At 45.1% G+C, this 19,021-nt stretch overlaps 1 protein-coding gene across 1 annotated transcript in view; it reads right to left on the reverse strand.

Annotated features, from left to right (window-relative positions):
* Positions 1-2,980: 2,980 nt before the first annotated feature.
* LOC107111679 (alpha-1A adrenergic receptor-like) overlaps positions 2,981-19,021 on the reverse strand; it is a 43,599-nt gene continuing 27,558 nt past the window's right edge. Inside the window, exon 2 of the mRNA XM_015412685.1 lies at positions 2,981-3,631. Coding sequence (XP_015268171.1) covers positions 3,105-3,631 — 527 coding nt within the window. The 3' untranslated portion in view covers positions 2,981-3,104. The remainder of the gene's footprint in view (positions 3,632-19,021) is intronic.

Raw genomic sequence — 19,021 nt, forward strand, 5'->3', positions numbered from 1 at the left:
ACCACCACCAGTAAGTCTCTAGGCCTGTCCTGCCCTCACCAAGATATAAGGAAAAAGGCATATCTCTGCTAGGGAAAGGGCTAAAGCCTTACTTTTTTTTTCTTAATACAAATTTGGAATTTAGAGAACTTGCTTCACCTATCATTCCAACACTATATCAGTATATTGATATTTTAGTGCCCTTTTACATTTAAAAGCATTCATTGGAGTGGCAGCTGAGGGAGTTGTTTGATGATGACAGTCCATCCTTTGAATGAGTGGGCTGGAGATGGGTGGGAGTGGGTGGGATAGAAATATGATGCACAAGAAAAAAATCCTACTCAAAATCAGTTTCCTGAAAAGATTGGGGTAAAAGTGGTTTAAAAAGAGCCAGAAAAAAATGGGGAATAACCAATAGAAAAACCAAAGTGAAAACTAAAGGGACACAATCGTGTGTGGAAATTGTGGGATGAACCAAAGCAGCATAGGGCCAGAAACAGCAGAAAGAACCCATGCAGAAAAGCCCAATATTAAAGCAACCGGGGGAGTTCCTGCTTGTGTGGAACTCAACATGAAATTTTTCAGCACTTTGGATTGCCATGATGGTGCATTCGATGGAACATCCTGACCCTCCAACAGTTTCACACCTGTTCATTTGGATGCCTTAATAATCCAAATTCAGGTAATCTGGCTAAATGAGGGAGCACTGTACATGATTTTTTATAAAATTTGTTTTATATTAATGGAAAGCACTCTTATTGACGTCAACAGCTGAGAGATGAGTTTCTTCATCCTTGTTGCATAGGATGGATTTATATTTTGTTAATCCCAAGTAAATCAATTTAATTCATCTAAAGTCAACTGAAATAATTCTCTCCGGACATAGCTATGCAACAGGCTTAAATGGGTTTAATAGTCATTCCCCTTCCGCAGGTTATTCTAGGAACTATAGTTATGTAAGGTAGGGAACCAGAAGAGATTCACCAAACTACAGTTCCCAGGATTCTTTGCAGGTAGGTGAATCAAATTTTCTTCCTGATATTAAATAAGGACTGAATCAGGATGATTTTGCACTCTCTGAAAATAATTGCTCTCGATTAACACACAGAAAGATTTCTGGAGATTCCCAAGTCACTATTCCTGACTCTTTTTAAGCTTTTTACTCAAGGTAGGTCCACATAGCTGTATTTTTAACCACCACAGGTTTAAACTGCCTCCCCCCCTACTGTTCACTTACAGACTAGAGTTTTGAATCATATCATCTGAATGATTCAGTAAAATTCCTCATCACTAGCTAATATAAGCTGCAAAACACAGCATACTTCACTGCAGCCTAAATACTACATTACCCATAAGTCTGCATTATGTGGAGACAGCAAACATCTGCCTTATCATGTAAAACATTGACCCCCCCCCCAAAAAAAAGAAATACCACAACCTATCCATGGATCTGTGTAGTTCCACTGAATGCTGTTCAAATGCTTCCTAGTTGGGGTGGGGGTGGGGCAAAACAAAAACTACAGATCACCCAAATAAGATTGAGGGTTTCATGGTTCTGTGTGGGGTAGATTATTGAAGGGTCATCAGGTGTGATCTACTACAAATTTGGGGAGGAGCAGCAACATGTATAGATCAAGATAGTTCCAAAGCGATCGTTGTGTTAGTCTGTAGTAGCAAAATTACATGGCAGCGTATGAGGCTGCAAAATGTCCCGTAAACTCAGAGGATTGTTTCATGCCACTGTTGTTCCTTCAAACATACATCATTTTGCTGTTGAGTATTTTGCATACACATTGTACTTCAAGAATAAAGGTATGGCAGGACAGGCTAAAAAAAGTAACACAGAATAGGCCTCAAAATGACACACAGCTATTTCTGAACACTTTTGAGTTAAGTGTATGGTCCCTATAAAATAACAGAGAACAGAGAATGAGCTGCCTTTGTATGCACATCAAATCATAAGGAAGCTGCTTCTCTGTGGCTATATTCTGTGGCGGCGACTGAATGGGAATACCATGATTATGTGGGCAGAACTGATCATGTGGCTCACTCTTACCTGATCTGCATCCTCAGGTGCTGATTGGGTGTGAAAAAAATCATGTGACTGGCTCTGTCCATGTGGTTGCAGTGGTCCTACACATTCAGTCATACAGAATATCACTCACTAGCTTTTCCTAGTGAGCATGATGTGCATACAAAGGGAGGGAAGTGGGCATTCAGATTCTGAGCTGTTGAGGCCATAGGTGGAAGCACACATGCTTTGCACATGCGAAGTCCCAGGTTCAGTCTCCGGCACCTGCAATTGGAAGGATCTCAGGGAGCAAGACTGGGAAAGGACTGTTGCTGGGATGTTGGAGAACTGCTGCCAGTCAGAGAAGACAACACCAACCTAGATGAAATACTAGCCTGGCTCAGTAAGGCAGCTTTCCTTGTGTACCTCTAAAGAGGTTTACAAGCTCAGAATCTGGGCTGGTGATGTAGTTCTATGCTCCCTATTAGGTTCATACTCATGATGCTCATAGCTTCACAAGACCCAAATCATGCCATTAACAAAGGAAAAGCAAGTCAAATAAGAAAGTCTTCCCATATTTCACATTTTGTCCAAACTTTTCTCTAATACTTACCCTGCTGCCTAGTCAAATTTGCACTTTTTAAATACAAAATTATTCTGTGACACAAGTACCTTGGCTGAAATCAATAACATATATTAACCATTCTCCATTGTAGCCTATATTACAATGCTGTTTTCTTCAGCTGAACTTTAAGAATGGAATTGCTAAGCAATTCAAACTGAAATAAAATGAACCACAGAAATGTTTTTGGATAGTCAGGGAATCACAGGATTGTTTCAAGGAGTCTGGTCCCAAAGGGGTTTATTTCCAATTCCCATGGATTCCAGTGGGACTGAAAACACCTTGGACCAAGTTCTCCTAACCATTTCCACCCTCAGAGGATTCAATCAAAGCTCATGGACCATGTGCTACTGCCATAGCACCAGCGTGTGCCTCTGGTTGATGCTTCCCTTCCTTATTCCCCCTAGAACTAGTCGCTTCCTCCTCAGGTTGCCCAGAACTCAACTGTTCTCTGTAAATCTCTGTCATCACCATCACAATGATAGAGGCCTTTTAGACATCTTCCCCATTATCACTAATGGAGATGGTGTGTATTTTAATGGAGGGCACCTTCCTGTCCTCCTGGAGGGTGTTTCCTGATGTGCCTGCACAACAACACACCTGCAGGAAGCCTTTGCTCTTCACTTTGGCTGTAGCACAGCTGGACTTGTCTTTAGAGGTGCTGCTGCTGCTTTTGGTCGACATGCTTTGCATGGCTGAAAAGAGCTTCCACTCACAGACACCATCCGATTTGGAAATCTTGTAGAAGGTTTCTCCGGACCCAACAGGAATGCGGACGATGTCCTTTGGAGGCTCTGCCACGTGGCTGCTTGGGTGGTTGAGGTTGAAGCTGAGAGAGTACTTGTTGGCTGAGTACTTTCGTTGGAGACACTGGGCTCTCAGAACATTCTGGAATGCCTTTTGGAACTCTTGACTTGAACATGGGTAGATGATGGGGTTGATGCAGCTGTTTAGGTACCCAAGCCAAAATGCAATTTTAAAAACCGTGTCTGAGGGCTTGCTAGCAGGAAAGAAGGAACCTGAAACGGAAGAATATATGGAGCATTACTTGAAGATAAAAGAACCCCTTAAGGTGAGCAAATGGCAGGAGATAAACGGGAAAAATATAAAATAAATACCAAGATTTGTTTTTAATAGTATTCAGAATCCCTCCGAATACTCTGAATACAAGAGAAATCTTTAGCTTCTGTCCCCTGCTTGTAGAACTAGATTGACTATAGGTCTGATCAGGGTTCTTAGAATCATAGAATCATAGAGTTGGAAGGAATCTCCAGGGTCATTTAGTCCAACCCCCTGGACAATGCAGGAAATTCACAAATACCTCCCCTCCACACCCCCAGTGACCACTGTTTCATGCCCAGAAGATGATAAAAAAAACCTCCAGGATCTCCAGCGAAATTGGCCTGGAGAAAAACTGCTTCCTGACCCCAAAGTGGTGATCAGCATTTCCCTGAACATATAAGAAGGGCCACAAGAACTAAGTGCTGATACAGCCCTCCCTGCCCTCTTTCTATGTTCTCAATCATCCAGCATCTCATAATTCAACAACAAAGCTATCCCAGGGGAACACAATTGTTTACAGCAACAATGGGTTTGATCCAGCTGGAATTCTATGCATGTATTAGGGCTACCAACTCTGGGTTAGGAAATTCTTGAAGATTTGGGGGTGGACCCTAGGAAGGTTAGGGTTTGGGGGAGAGGGGAGGGAGCTCAGGGGAAACGTGATGCTATGGAGCCCACCCTCCAAAACAGGCATTTTCTCTAGTCTCTGTAGTTGGGAGATCAGTAGTAATTCTGGGCGATCTCTGGGCCCCACCTGGAGATGGGCAACACTAGTAGGTATTCATTTAAATATGTATAACTTGCTTTTCTTTTGGTGGCTCAAAGTGGTTTACAAACCCAAATTTAAAGCATTCTAAGTACCAAAAAATCCAAATACACCCCATTGCCTTCCGCCTACATCTAATTTTTCATTTCATTTATTATGATCAAAGATGAGCCATCTTATTAAAAGACCTAGTAAATAAAATGGTCTTTCAGAGCCTCATAAAAACTTAAAAAGCTGGCACGCTTCATCCTGAGGGTGGAGAATCCATGTCAGAAATTGGGATTTTTAAATCAAACTGTGTGTTTGTGAAATTCAGTAACATCCCTGGACACGATCTTTCAGACTAAGTTAATACTTCACAGGGGTGTTATAAAACTACAGCACTATTCTGAATTCCTTGGAGAAAGACCAGGATAGACTGTTATAAATAAATTAGCAGACCTGAGAGAATTTCACCTGATTATTGTCTGAACAAGTATGACAGTAATTTTCATGGACTATCCAACTCCGTTTGGCAGCCATTGCCGCAGCAGGAGGCACTGGAGCATATGTGATGCTTCCCCCCCCCCAATGTCACAGTAGCCCAGTGATGCCAGCCTCCAGGTGGTGGCCGGCAGGGGTCGTTTCGTAGAAAAAGAGCTAGGGGAACTCATTAGCATAACTCATTAGCATATGCCACACCTCTGACATCACCGGAAGTGTGTCATAAGGCCACACCCCCTGACATCACCAGAAGTGTGTCATAAGGCCACACACCCTGCCCCCAACGGTCCCGGCCCCATGAGGGGCCCGGCGGTGGACCTGCAAGGCCGGCGGGAGTGCAAGGAAGCCCCGCGAAGGCCCTCCCTGGCCCCAGGCAGGCAGGGGTGGGGAGAGGCAGGGAGGAAGCAACTTACCCTCCCTCTTCTCCTGCCTCCTCCTGGCTGAATGAGGGCCGGAAGCAGGGCGGCCGGAAGCGGGGGTGGGGCTTCGTCATGTGCCCCGCCCCCCGTACCTCACCCAGGGGAACTGCATTCCCCCGCGTTTCCCCCCGAAATTACCTCTGGTGTCCGGAGATCTCCCACTATTACAACATCCCCAGGTGACAGAAATCAGATGACATGGAAAAAAGGGCCACTTTGGAAGCTGTACTCTATGGCTTTATACCCAACTGAAGTCCCTCCCATCCCCAAACGCTGCCCTCCTTAGACTGCACCCCCAACATCTCCAAGTATTTTCCAGCCCAGAGCTGGCAACCCTATTAGCTCATTCTCAGGCAAGAGTCCATTCCTTGCCATATAAGCAGCAGAGGGAATTTTTGCCACAATCCCAATAAGTAATGGAGCAGGAGAGTCCATTCCTTGCCATATAAGCAGCAGTAATGGAGCAGTACTGGGACAGTGCGTCTTGTGACCAGTCCTTAGCGAATCAGAGGGAAATTAGGCATGGCCATTGATGCCTGTCCCTCTCCTGACCCCAGGCTCCTTGCTGTGGAAGTTGCCCCATCCACCCTTTAACTGTCAAGGATGGGTTAGCTGGTAGCCTTTGGGGCCAAGAAGAGATTTCGGGGGCTTCCTTCAGATTAATGTACCTTTTTTCACTTGCTCCACATTGTTTGGCAGAGTCAGTTTTATTTCATTAAGACTGATCCTTAGGGATTGGTTAGGCTCTAATTACGAATGACAGGAATGGAGCAAATTTCTGTGGCAACCTCCCCAGGCCAGGCATATAAGGATGAAGGGAGATTTTCCAGCTGTTCATTGGCATTGGGGGTGGGGGATTGGAAAGGGAACTCTGTTGGTGCAGGGCAGCATTAGCTGAACCCTTAACTGCTTTTTGATGTAGGGGGTGCATCTCTTGGTACTATTTTAAATAAACAAGAGCAGTGATGACGTTGGCTGAGTTTGCAGCCGCTTTGGATTTGTCCAAATGCTGACAGCCATCAGGGGTTGCCAGGAGTAGAGTGGGAAATGTTTGAAATAATTTTGCAGACCAGGCATTAGTAAAAGCTACTTTAACCTATGCTTTGGTGTCTCTGTCCTGGGGCATACAGGGCAAATCTTTTACAGCATTTGAGTAAGGGCTTTTGCCCACATCAGTTATGTGCTTTGCTACTGAGCTATAGCCCTTCTCATTCTTTATTGAATGCCGTAGGATTGTCACAGTCCTCGCCTGACTTTGCCGTTAGCGCTTAGAGGCAGTTTGTAACTTCAGCTGTGATTGAATTGTGAGGCTCTCTCCCACCAAAGTAATTAAAAGGCAAAGCACAAGGTGGCTGAAAGCCAAAATAGACTTCCAATTTCTGCAGCTTCAGCCTGGCACAGAAGAATCACAGTTAGAGGTAAAATAGCTTCAGTGTGAAACATTTCCCCCCTCCAAGTGCTCATAATGCACAAGCACCCTCCCCCTCCCTTAATAACAATGGAATCTAACTTGCATGCAATAAAACAATGTGTGGGTATATGTGTAGGATATTGGCTTCCTTATCAATTCACTTTCTTGATTACAATTTGAAGAAGAGGGGGAATGTTCTTGTCAATTCTATATCTTTGAACAAGGCTAACATGGAAAGAATACAAATAGGGCTACAGTAAATCTCCTTCTGAGTTATGAGTTGTAAATGTGTTGCTTTTAGGGTGTCTATGAAAAATGGTTCTCAAAAAATAACCTTTTACCTAATAGATATTTAGCTCCCCCCCCCATCTGTTTTTCTTCCCCCTTTCTAATTAAAGTGTCTTCTTCTTTCCAGGTTGCTCACATGCAAGCCAAGGATCACACAGCAGAATAGAGTAAAGTCATGACACTATGAAATGAATCATAGTTGGCTTATGTTGCTAACACTGAAAGCAACAGGAACAAGCTGAGATTATTACTACTTTGATTTGCCAGGTATTTATGTATTTACTTCATTTGTACACTGCCATTTTCCCCAATGTGAACCCCAAACGGTTTACATCATTCTCCTTTCTACCATTTTATCCTCACAATAACCCTGTGAGGTAAGTGAGGCTGAGAAAGAGTGACTGACCCAGTGTCACCCAGCAAGTTTCCATGGAAGAGTGGGGATTCAAATCTGGGTCTCCCAGTCTGGAACCATTCTTCCTGAGCTAAGACAAAAATGTGTGACCTGGAGGCTAAAAAGCTTTGAGCTAACCAGAGGTCATTTTGGGGGGGAACGTGGGGGATCGCAGTTCCCCTGGGTGAGGTGCGAGGGGGCGGGGCACATGATGAAGCCCCACCCCCTGCTTCCGGCTGCCCCGCTTCCAGCCCTCATTCAGCCAGGAGGAGGCAGGAGAAGAGGTAAGTTGCTTCCTTCCCACCTCTCCCCACCCCTGCCTGCCGGGGGCCAGGGAGGGCCTTGGCAGGGCTTCCTCGCACTCCCGCCGGCCTTGCAGGTCCACTGCCGGGCCCCTGATGTCAGGGGGTGTGGCATATGCTAATGAGTTATGCTAATGAGTTCCCCTAGCTGTTTTTCTACGAAACAATCCCTGGAGCTAACTCACACTAACTCAGCTTAGAGGGAACACTGCTTCCAGATCCTAGCCCGACAGTCTTCACTGGTTCCCAAAGTGGTCAATACCACCCCCTCAGGGGCACTGGAATGATCCATGTGGGCTGGAATGATTCAGGTGCAGATCTACAAACCGCATCTTTTTGTCTACTTCTTGAAAGTAGATGTCCAGGGGGGCGCTGAGTAATTTTTTTTTCTGAAAAGGGGGCAGTAGGCCAAATAAGTTTAGGAACCTCTGGGCCTCTACAGCACACTGGCTCAGTCAGTCCCACATAGGGCTGCCCACGACCATTCTGGTTTAGAAAAAACACACGGGGGAGGGAGGCTGAAGCTTCTCCTCTCCTGAGCTGACTTGTGCCATGAAGAGCTAGGGAACATCACTTCTCCAGTGTCACATTTGTCTGTAAAACAGGCTTAGGAACCCACACCCAACCTGAGGCAGACATAACATCTAGTTTGATCCTCAGTTCCCATCCCTTCCAATACACCCTGGTCCTTTCCTAGGGCTGCCAAACCACAGCGGGGGATCCGTGGGTGGTCGCAGGATCGCTGCCGCGGGGGAACAGTGATCCGCGTTGCACCGGCGTCGCCAGGATGTGACGCTACATGTCGCCCTGGCAACGGGACTCCAAACAGCCCCGTTACCAGAGCGACGCATAGCGTCACATCCTGGCGATGCCGGTGCAACGCGGATTGCTGTCCCCCGCGGCAGCGATCCTGCGATGACCCACGGATCCCCCGCCGCGGTTTGGCAGCCCTATCCTTTCCACATTTACCTGCCACTCTGGATTTTCTCAGTGTTTGAGTTGAGGCAATTTAAGTCCATGACAAAACAGCATCCAAATAACCTGGGGCAGCAGCAGGCTGGAACTGGGCTGACCACTGAAGGGAGGTAATGTGATGCAGAATGGGGGGGACCCAGAATAAAAGGAAGGTTGAACTCAATTTTAGTGCAGAACGGGGGGGAAAACTTGGATTAAAAAGGAGGTTGAATTCGATTTTAGTGCAGAATTGCTTGGAGGACACTGCAGCAAACATGCATTAAAAGGAGAGTGCAGAAAGGGCCCCTATTGAAGGCTCCACTCTGTCTGACCCTGTCACAGCTTCTCCCATGCCATTTTAAAAACCAACCGGTGCTCTTTCTGTTAAAGCAATGGTTCTGCAACTTTGGAGCAAAGTGGTTGTGACTCTGTCATAGGTGAATCACAAGGCTCAAGCCCTTGCGCTGTGAGAGGGAGCTCTGGGCCTCCCTCCTTACAGTGATGGGAGAAGGGGCGGGGAGGGGGGAGAGAGGCTGCATTCCCTCCTTCTTTTACGATGTGGCTCTGTTTTTCATTTCTTTCTAAAGCTCTGTTTTGGGAGAGGAAAATCCATGTGTTTTTCATAGGCTGGAACATGGGTTTTCAAAAGATGTACACCTTTCATCAAGAGCTGTTCCAAGAATCATGCAGCTGTAGTAACTTCTATGCTATCTTGATTTCTGAGAAAAAATGATCTTGCTGTCATCGCTTCTTGTCAGCGCTGAGATATATTCACAAGGCTGACTTAAACATCAAATCCTGCGGGAGGGGATATTCTGCCCAGCTTGTTTATGCAACAGCAGAGAGTCAGCAGTAAACAGCTGGTTCTTGGGACTGCTCCATCGTATGGTCCGCAACGAGAGAGAGAGAGATGGAGCTGAATTGCTTCCAAGGATTTTAATATCCCATTGAATTCTGAGGGCAGCTGTTTGGTTTATAAAAAGCTCAGCCAGACCCCCACTCTGACCTCTTGCTGAGAATTTGTTGCTTCAACACTCAGGATGTTTGATTGTGGGTGTTTCGAAACTGAAGTGACATATTATTTACTTATTCTGTCCAGGGGTCCATCTGTTAACATGAGCAATGTGAATACAGGGCTCTCTGTACAATCAGACTTCAGTTTTTTTCCCACCTGCTACAATTTTATCCTATGTTTCCTTCAAGTTGCTCAGGGCATCGTACATGGGATCACCACTCTTCCATTTTTATCCTCACATGAGGTTGCCAGCTGCAGCTTGGGAAATTCCTTTAGACTGAGGTGCAGTTTGGGGAGGGAAGGGGACTCAGCACGGATGTGACACCATACAGTCCACCCTCCAAAACTGCCGTTTCCTCCAGGGGAACTGATCTTTGTCATCTGGAGAACAGTTGTAATTCTGACAGAACTCCGGTCCCCACCTGGAGGTTGGCAACCTTATCCTCACAATAGCTCAGTGAAATAAGTTAGGCTGAGAGTGAGTGACTGGCCCAAGATCACCCAGCCAGAGGAGGTTTCAGTGTGGGTTTCCCCATCCCTGGCCCAACGCACTAACCCAAGGGTCCTCAACCTGGTTTGGCTGTTGTTCCGGGCACATTTGGAATTTCAAGAAAGGGTGGTGGATGCCAGTGCAAAGTGGCTGCCTTGGAAGGTAGGTCCATCACAAAATGCTGGGAGATCCACGAAAATGTTGGGAATTTCCAAGCCAATCATCCTCCGACAATGGAAGCAGCTGCTTTCAACTGGGTGCCTCCTGAGCAATTCTGATGCACATTCTGCTCCAGGAAGGTAGACAGAGCTGGGATCAGCTGTTTGCTTTGTGGAGGAGATGTTGCTTGGTTCCCACTTTGCAAAGAAAGCCTGCTCCCTGGATGGCCACGGGGAGAGATTGCCAAGTCCAGAGGTATAGGGAAATCTGTGTCCAAGGCTAACCTGAGGATGCATGGCTGTTATGCTTGCTCAGAATAATCTCAGAATTTTGTCGGCTAGCTAGCTAGTAAGGGATAATCCAGAGCTCCCTATTTTCCCCCTGTTCTGTCCCTATGGATTTCATCCCCAAGACCCCAAGTAAGCACAAGAACTGCATGAATGCCCCCCTCCCCAGTGCCCATATGCACCGTGTTGGAGATCACTGCTCTAATCATGCAGGGATCCTCATAGAAACCTGTCTTGTGCCCATCTGCCATTTGGCTCTTGTCATCCAAAACTACTTCCCTCAGAAGCCATTCCTGTTGGGTGTATCAGAAGCAGAGGTGAGTCAGTGAGGAGCCAGTTTGGTGTAGTGGTTAAGTGCGTGGACTCTAATCTGGGAGAACCAGGTTTGATTCTCCACTCCTTCACTTGCACCTGCTGGATGACCTTGGGCAAGCCATAGTTTTGGCACTTGCTTGAAAAAGAGCAGTTTCTGTCAAGAGCTCTCTCAGCCCCACCTACTTCACAGGGTGTCTGTTGTGGGGAGGGGAAGGGAAAGGAGTTTGTAAACCGCTCTGAGACTCCCTTGGGTAGTGAAGGGTGGGGTAAAAATCCAATCTCCTCCTCCTCCTCCTTCTCTCTGGGACCCGCATCCTCTGACTCTGCAACTCCCAGAACTGTATCATCTGTTCCATTTGATCATCTTGGAAGTTATCCAAGAGTTGGTACCTGAATCCCTTAGCCTCTCCTGTTCACTTTTTCTTTTGTAGTATGTCATGTGTATCATTCTGTAGACAGTTCTTCTGAGTTGTAAATGGTCTTAAAAATGGTGGACGAAAGGTGGTAAATAAACATACCAAATCAATAGACACAAGGTTTTATATGACCAATTCTCTTGCGGCTATTATGTTGCTGTTAGATTACTGTTATGACTGCATCATTGTGGAGCTGGTCCTGAGTGTGTATTTATTTCATATTTGCATACTTGAACACCTTTAAGAGATCTAGTAATGTAAAAATACAAAATTGTACTTATTTTGCTGTTGCTGATGATGAAGATGAGCAACAGTAAGGTGGGAGCCTATGAGGAATCATGCAAGGAGGGGCAAACATGTAGGAAAATTTCCTCTAACCCTACAACTCCTGCTTTAGCATACCATAAACTTTTGAGATGGCTAATGATAATGCTGTTGAACGTCGAACTACATTCTGTCTTGGGTTCCCTCTTGCTTTCCTTCCTGATCCATCTTGCTCAGGAGGTAAATAAGAACTGAACCAGGAAGCAATGCATTATGCTAAACATAGTTGTGGATAAGAGAAAATAATCCCCCAGTAATTCAGCTTCACTATGATTTCTAGCAAACTTTCAATGGAATTCTGATATGCTGTCCAACTCTGTTAAAAATAGTAATGGCATGTCTCCCACACTTAGGGCACCACGGGGGAGGGAAGAAGTTCTGAATGCTAAGTTATTGGTGTAATCTTTTTGGACTGTTGTTATTCAGTGTGGAAATTTCCTGCTTTAGAGGAGCACTCTCTCAATGAACAAGCAGTTTTAAGAATAAACAAACATCACCACTGCTTAGAACCCTTACAGGTATTTAGCCTCAGGGCAGAACCTGGATCCTTCAGTCTGCCAACTGGGGATGTAAGAACGATGTACACTACAGTGATAAGGAAAGAGAGGTGGATGCTTTGGCTCAAACTATGACTGATGCAAATGCTCCTCTTCATGTACATATTGCATATTGGCTCAACCACCCTTCCTTCCTCAACGACCGCTAGCAGCATCCCCCACAAGGGACAAAGGATATGTATGCACAGTGTGGAAGGGAGCACCACCCCAGTATATGCTGGCTGAACATCATGGCAGTGTTGCCACAATGTCATGGAGGTGTATGTTGTGGAAAGAGGGACCGGAGCAAGAATTCTTGGTATCACTACCAGCCAGGGGCCTAGACTTCTCAATCTCCCCTGGGGGGGGGGCACAGGGTTAAACCTGGTCCAGGCCCACACTTAGTAATCTATATTAAATTATTTAAACATGAAATTATGTATATTTTCAAAATCATAGGCCATGTGGCTTTAAAAATATATATTTTTTCCACTCACAATAGTCTGTGAGGAAAGATGTCATGAATTCCTTCACTGAGACAATTTGAGTACATATTTCATTTGTGTATGAAAGGAAATACCTCCTCCCCCTCTCTCTTTTCTTTACAACTACCCAGTGAAGCAGGTGAGGTTGAGAGTGTATGACTGGCCCAATGCCACAGAATGTGCTTCATGGCTAAGTGGTCATTTGAATTCTGGTCTCTCGAATCCTAGACCAACCCTCTAACAACTATATTACTCATGTACAGGATACTCAATATGCAAATGCATCTCAAAATCCACAGTAAATACTGACTTCTCTGATAACTAGACCTGAAATTATGGGAGCATTTGTTTGTATAAAATAGAGTCTGGGATTGCAGAATCACCTCACTTTCTATATCTGGTGAACCAGTTTTATCTTCTCCCCCTCTCAAAACAAAAATGGCTACCCCATATCTTCCATTTCTTTTTCTTTTTCTCTAATGCTGCAAGTCTCTAACGCTGCAAGAAAAAGCAGGGAACCCTGGCATGTTTAAAATGCCTTTCTTTCCCTCTCTGATCTCAGGAAGGGAAAGAAAGGCATTTAAACACGCCCCCCCCCCTTCCCTGAGTCTCTCCACAAAAGTGGAGAGGCTCAGGGAAGAAAAGGGGCATGTCTGCATGCCTGCCCTTCCCTTCCCCAGCCAACCTGCCATGGCGGGCAAAGGGCAGGAAGCATAGGGCAGGCATGGAAACATGCCTGGGTTCCCTGCTTGATCTTCTCCAGGTGCCCTGCAGCTCTAGGGCACCTGGAGAAGATCAGGCAGGGAACCCAGGCATGTTTAAAATGCCTGTCTTTCCCTCCCCAATCTCAGGGAGGGAAAGGAAGGCATTTAAACCCAACTGCTGACTGGCGGCTCAGGCTGTTAGGTTTAAATAAAACCTTGTTTTTGATATAGCAAAATGACCCCCCCCCCAAGCAGGATAATATAGTTTTTTCGGGTTCAGCTATACCAGTAGCCAAATACAGATGATCTGTATTCGGCTTATAACCGAAAAATACCAAGAAGTTATTTTTTGGGTATTTTTTGGTTCGGCTACTGCCGAATGCACACCCCTAATTTAGAGACAGATCGAGAAGTCAGGACACACAAAAGCATCCTTTCCTTCCTGCTATCTGATACTATCCTTTGAAGTAGAACACTATTCTTAGGTACAAGAGTTCCTTTCTTCTGGCTTGACACACTCTCTCACATACATAAAGAAGTAGGAGATGCTCTCCATCTTTGTCCACCATGGATGCAGGACAGGCCTTCTCCATCTGCATCCATCTAGTTAGTTAGATTAGATTCTATCCCTGTCTCTCAACCTGCACTTTCCAGGATGCAGTTCCTTGAATAAAGGATTCTTATTACTTAGAAACTGACAAGTGGCTCCCTGTAAACTCTGTCAGTTTGCTAGCACACACAGTACTCAAAATCTATTGCTACATGTAGCCTAGTGCACTACTAGCTGTACCATACCAGTGAATCTAACAGTTTAGACCCCTGCTGCCAGTCACTGCAATCCTTGCTTCCACTGGCCAAACACTGAAGCAAAATGCTTAGAGTCTGGGGTAGCTAATCAGTGTAAGCTCCCATTCCCAGTGATTGAGACTGATAGTGAAAATATCTGGTGTGTCTAGGATTCTTCCCAGGGGCTCCATGCAGGCTTGAACTGGGCACCTCAGACATGCTAACCCTGTACGGTTCCACAGTAAGATGTCTTTTTCTACCTTGGTATGTATGGCTGATTAATTTATCTGTTTATTTCACTGATACTTTGCCTTTCTCCCCAATGGGGAGCCAAAGCTGCTTACATCATTCTCCTCTACTCCATTCTGTCCTCGCAACAACTCTGTGGAGGAGGTTAGAGTGGGAGGTAGAGGGTGTGACTGGCCCAAGGTCACCCAGCAAGTTTCCATGGAATTAGTGGGGATTTGAACCTATGTCTCCCAGATCATAGTCCAAAACTCTTAACTACTGCACCATTCTGATGTTAGCCCCAGGGCCAAGGCAAGATTCTGAATGTCCTATGGTGTGCCTGTTCTCTCGTGTTCCCAGTTATTTGGTTAGATGAATAATCTGCAGTGTGTGAGGTTTTGATTCTAGTCCCACTTTTTTCCTGTTTTGCTAATCAGCTTGCTGTCAGCCAGGAGATGAGGTTTCCCTTGTTCCAGTTTTCCCCTTTTGGATGAAGTAGACATGATTCTTTGGGTTGACCCAGCTCTGATCTATGTCACAATCAAGCATCATGTCCAGAAAACAAAGTTCCCAAGCATCCTGGGACCAAGATGCAGGAGGAGAAGGGACTTCAGCCTCTCCTCCCCCATTTCTTGAGCTGAAATGGCCTGTGGGGCCTTATTTGACCCACTGTGGGGCTGCACATGTTGGAGTAATATTTGGCTACCACGTCAATCAGACGTGCCAAATAGTTTAGCCCTAGTGGGATTTGAACCCTTCACTCCTGCTTTCCGCATGAATCAGCTATTTGGGAGAAGACAGATATGCCTTCTGTGAATGTGCAGCTGTGTGTCTGAGTTTTGTCCCAATATCTGCATCTCCTTTGCTTTGCAAACAGCAGCTACTTGGGGCATGATTATTCCCCGGGAACCTGAATCACTGGCTAAGAAAGGTCCAGGCTTTCCTGTGGGGGTTTTCTTTGCCGAATGAGTTGTGCAAATGCATGTATGAGGTTGGAGAGGCCATTCTTCCTTCTGTCTGTGTCGGCATGTCCAAAGCATATGCATTTTCAGGAGGGGTTTGAATTCTACCTGTGGAGCTCCAAGAAGTGTGGCAGTTACTGGGCAAGCAACAATGCTCCATACCTATGTTTCTTCTGCTCTCTCCCTTGTTCTGCTCTGTGGTTGGGTGCAGTTGGGGTGACATCAGGGTGGTGTGCCAGCGTCCGTATGTATTGGTTGGCTGCTTCCAGATATGGCTGGCATGGGGGAACTGTTCAATGAAAACTGGCATGGGGGAACTGTTCAATTATAGCCCATTGAAGAACTTAGCTGTAAGCATAGCCTCGTGATGAAGTGAATCAACAGTATATTTCCAATACGTCAACAAGAGAAATGAATTACTGAAAGACAGTTTTTGTACACACCCTTGTTCAGAAGAAGATCATTGTCGAAACGGCACACCATTCCGGAGACCACCGTCTACATTCACTATATATATTACTTATTTTCTGTTATTGTATATTATGATTTATGAATATATTACCAAGTGCTAAATTGTCACAGTTCTTTTTCCTTTTTCCATTGGTCTTATTACTGTGCCCATACTTGTAACTATTCATGGGGGAACTGTTCAACAATCCTTCACGATTGGTGCATGTGAACAGTGCTGTGGTAGACCCTGTGCATTTGCTATCAACTCTTTCTAGTTGGGTTTTTCCCCCCTCAAAAAAATCTTTTATCTGCCGAGACAGCACGAGATGCTGACTTGCTACACTAGAGGCACAGCAAAAATCAGCAATGTGCTACCATATGGGACTTAGCTATAAATCCATGATAATCCGCGATTATGGGGTAGCTTTCTTATTAATCTGGTGGTATGGAATCGCTTTATGGTAGCAATGTTTATAACCTGTGGAGCTGTAATCTGCTTTCCTCACTAAATGGGGCTGCCACATCTCCAGGTGGGGTTTCAAAGAACTGTAAGGATAGTTAAAGATTTCATCTTAACCTACAGAGACATTTAGAGCACTTTCTCAATGCCCAGGTGTCCCTTTGTATTTAGTATTTCTGAGCTGTTAGTGTCCGAAACCTATTACTTATTTATTTAGCACATTTTACTCCTTGAATCTGAAGAAATAGTGAAGTTCATAAGTTTTTAGCCACTTATAACAAATGTCTCCCTTAAATAAATAGTAACCCTGTTAAAGTACCAGGCCGTGCCCACAGTCATAGATGCTAAAATATATTTTCCCCCCTACCCATTATCACTTAAGTAAAAGAATCTTGAAAAATCCTAGCAGGAATCTTTTAGTGAGCAGAGCTGGGTGGAACTTGAATGGCTACCATTTTGGGAGTGCACCACCTGCCGCCACTTTCCTTAACCAAAAACTAACCGATTCTCAAAAGAAGCTGTCATTCATTAGAAAGAAACGGGACTATTTTTTTAAAAGACTAGATCCTACCAAATTTTCTGTTCGATTGTGCCCAGTCCCTGTCTTCATTGCAGCTTTGGCTTTTGCCTGTGTGTGTTCCCTGGAATAGCCTTTTCATTGGTCAAAAGGAGCTCCTGCTTCCTCCAGTGGAAAAGCTGTTGGGATCCATCCCAGTGTTTTCCAAGGGGGGAAACAATACTCCAGATGGTGTAAGTGTACTAGTTGCCTTCTCTTTAGCTTATGGCTCTTATATACAGCATCTCACCTGAGTTGATGACTGATATCTCCCACCCAAAACTGCAGTTGTACCAATGACATTGCTTTGTTACTCATGGGTCATATTTGACTAGTGTCAGACCACCAGGAGTGGCAAAGGCCCTCATGGAATTATTGCACTAGAAATTATTTGTCCATATCTCTTTGTTTACCACTGACTTATTTGCTTGTTTGCTTTCTCAAAAGCTTGCTACTACATGAGTGCTTTGTGGCATACCATAGTGTATCTAACGGATATAATACTTCTAAGGAGAGAGAAAAACTTGATGAACCAAACTATGTGCCAAGGGATGGGATCTTGTCCAGAGATCCACACATTTTGGCTGGATTTGAGATCCACCCAAAACTTGTTTTACCACCAATCTTGCCCTTCCCTTGAGGAGGAGGGATGAGTTTTGATTGCGATTTGTTCCGACCACCCTACAGATTTTTTGAGCGACAGTAATTTCTCATTTACTGTATGGGATCTTAGTGTGGATTCAGGATTTTAACAAAAAGGCTGAATGTGTTAACACAGTCTTTTTGCACTGTATTCTTGGCATTCCCAAATCTGTTGGTTATTTTACCCTGTGTGTGCTGAGTTAGGTCTCCATACCATAGAATCCAGCGCTTGGATTGCTACTATTAAATACTGGCGACAGCACTATTTCCGACCCCCTCCAAATAGCCTCATTGCCTCCCTACCCAGCAATCCATTTGTTTCTAAATGGTCCCAATCAATATTTGATAAAATCCATTCATTAGGCATTGATTTAAATTCCTTGGCCAATTCTAGTGAAATTTATATAATTCATACAATCTGAAGGAGCATCTGGGATATTGATTCTTAACTAATAAATGCCGGAGCAGAGGGAGTTTGTTCCCCACGTTTCCTGGGCCTTTCCTATTTACGAAATTCTATGGCTCAGTACTTTTCAAATTTAGTAATCCCCTCTCGACATAGAACTTTCATGCTGGTGAGATTCAATATACTCCCTCAGCCATGGTCAAAGGCAGATATAAGGGTATCCCCCTTGAGGAGAGTCTCTGCAGGTGTCACTGCAGAGAACCGGATTCTGTACAGCATATCCGCTTATACTGCCCATTGTTTACTCAGTTACATTTACGTTTGATTGGCCCCTTCCTTCAAGCCTATAAGACCACAACCTCTAGAGGCATTCAATTCTTGCTGGTAGACAAATTCCCTGAAATTATGGAGCAGGTGGCAGAGTTCTTGGCAAATGTACAGAAAGGGAGAAATAGAAAGGAAGAGGGGGAGGAAGAGGAGGGGGAAAGGAGGGAGGGAGAGAATGAGTGAGTGAGAAAGAGAGACTATGTAGTATTTAACCATGTTTTATAACATTTCTCTTTCCTTCTCTGTTTGTCAAGCTTATGCGCTGTGATTGGTTTTAACCTTAGTGACATGTTGTTCAACACCATCGTTACTTGTATTTACATTGCTTTTACTTTGGCTATTTGGCAAACTGTATTGTTAGTTCTCCTTTGATGTTACTGCTACACTAATAAAGGTTGTGATGATGATGATTGCGATACCATGTTCCAGAGGCATTCCAAGTACCAACAAGGCCCAGCGTGACTACAAGTGTAAACTTTCCCTCTTCCCCAGCTCTGAGCTGAATGTGCGTGTGATTGTGCTGGGGCTCAAAATCACTGTCATGCTGAGTCTCAGAGAGTGCTGCCCCCTGTTTTCTGAGGCTCTCTGATGGTTGGTGCACAGTCAGTGAGACACCCTTGTTCTTCTCCAGGCTTGGTTTTAAGCAGGGGTCATTTCGTAGAAAAAGAGCTAGGGGAACTCATTAGCATAACTCATTAGCATATGCCACACCCCCTGACATCAGGGGCCCGGCGGTGGACCTGCAAGGCCAGCGGGAGTGCGAGGAAGCGCCGCCAAGGCCC

The sequence above is a fragment of the Gekko japonicus genome, unplaced genomic scaffold (genome assembly GCF_001447785.1).
Source record: "Gekko japonicus isolate JY-2015 unplaced genomic scaffold, Gekko_japonicus_V1.1 scaffold499, whole genome shotgun sequence".
In the NCBI taxonomy this organism is placed as follows: domain Eukaryota; kingdom Metazoa; phylum Chordata; class Lepidosauria; order Squamata; family Gekkonidae; genus Gekko; species Gekko japonicus.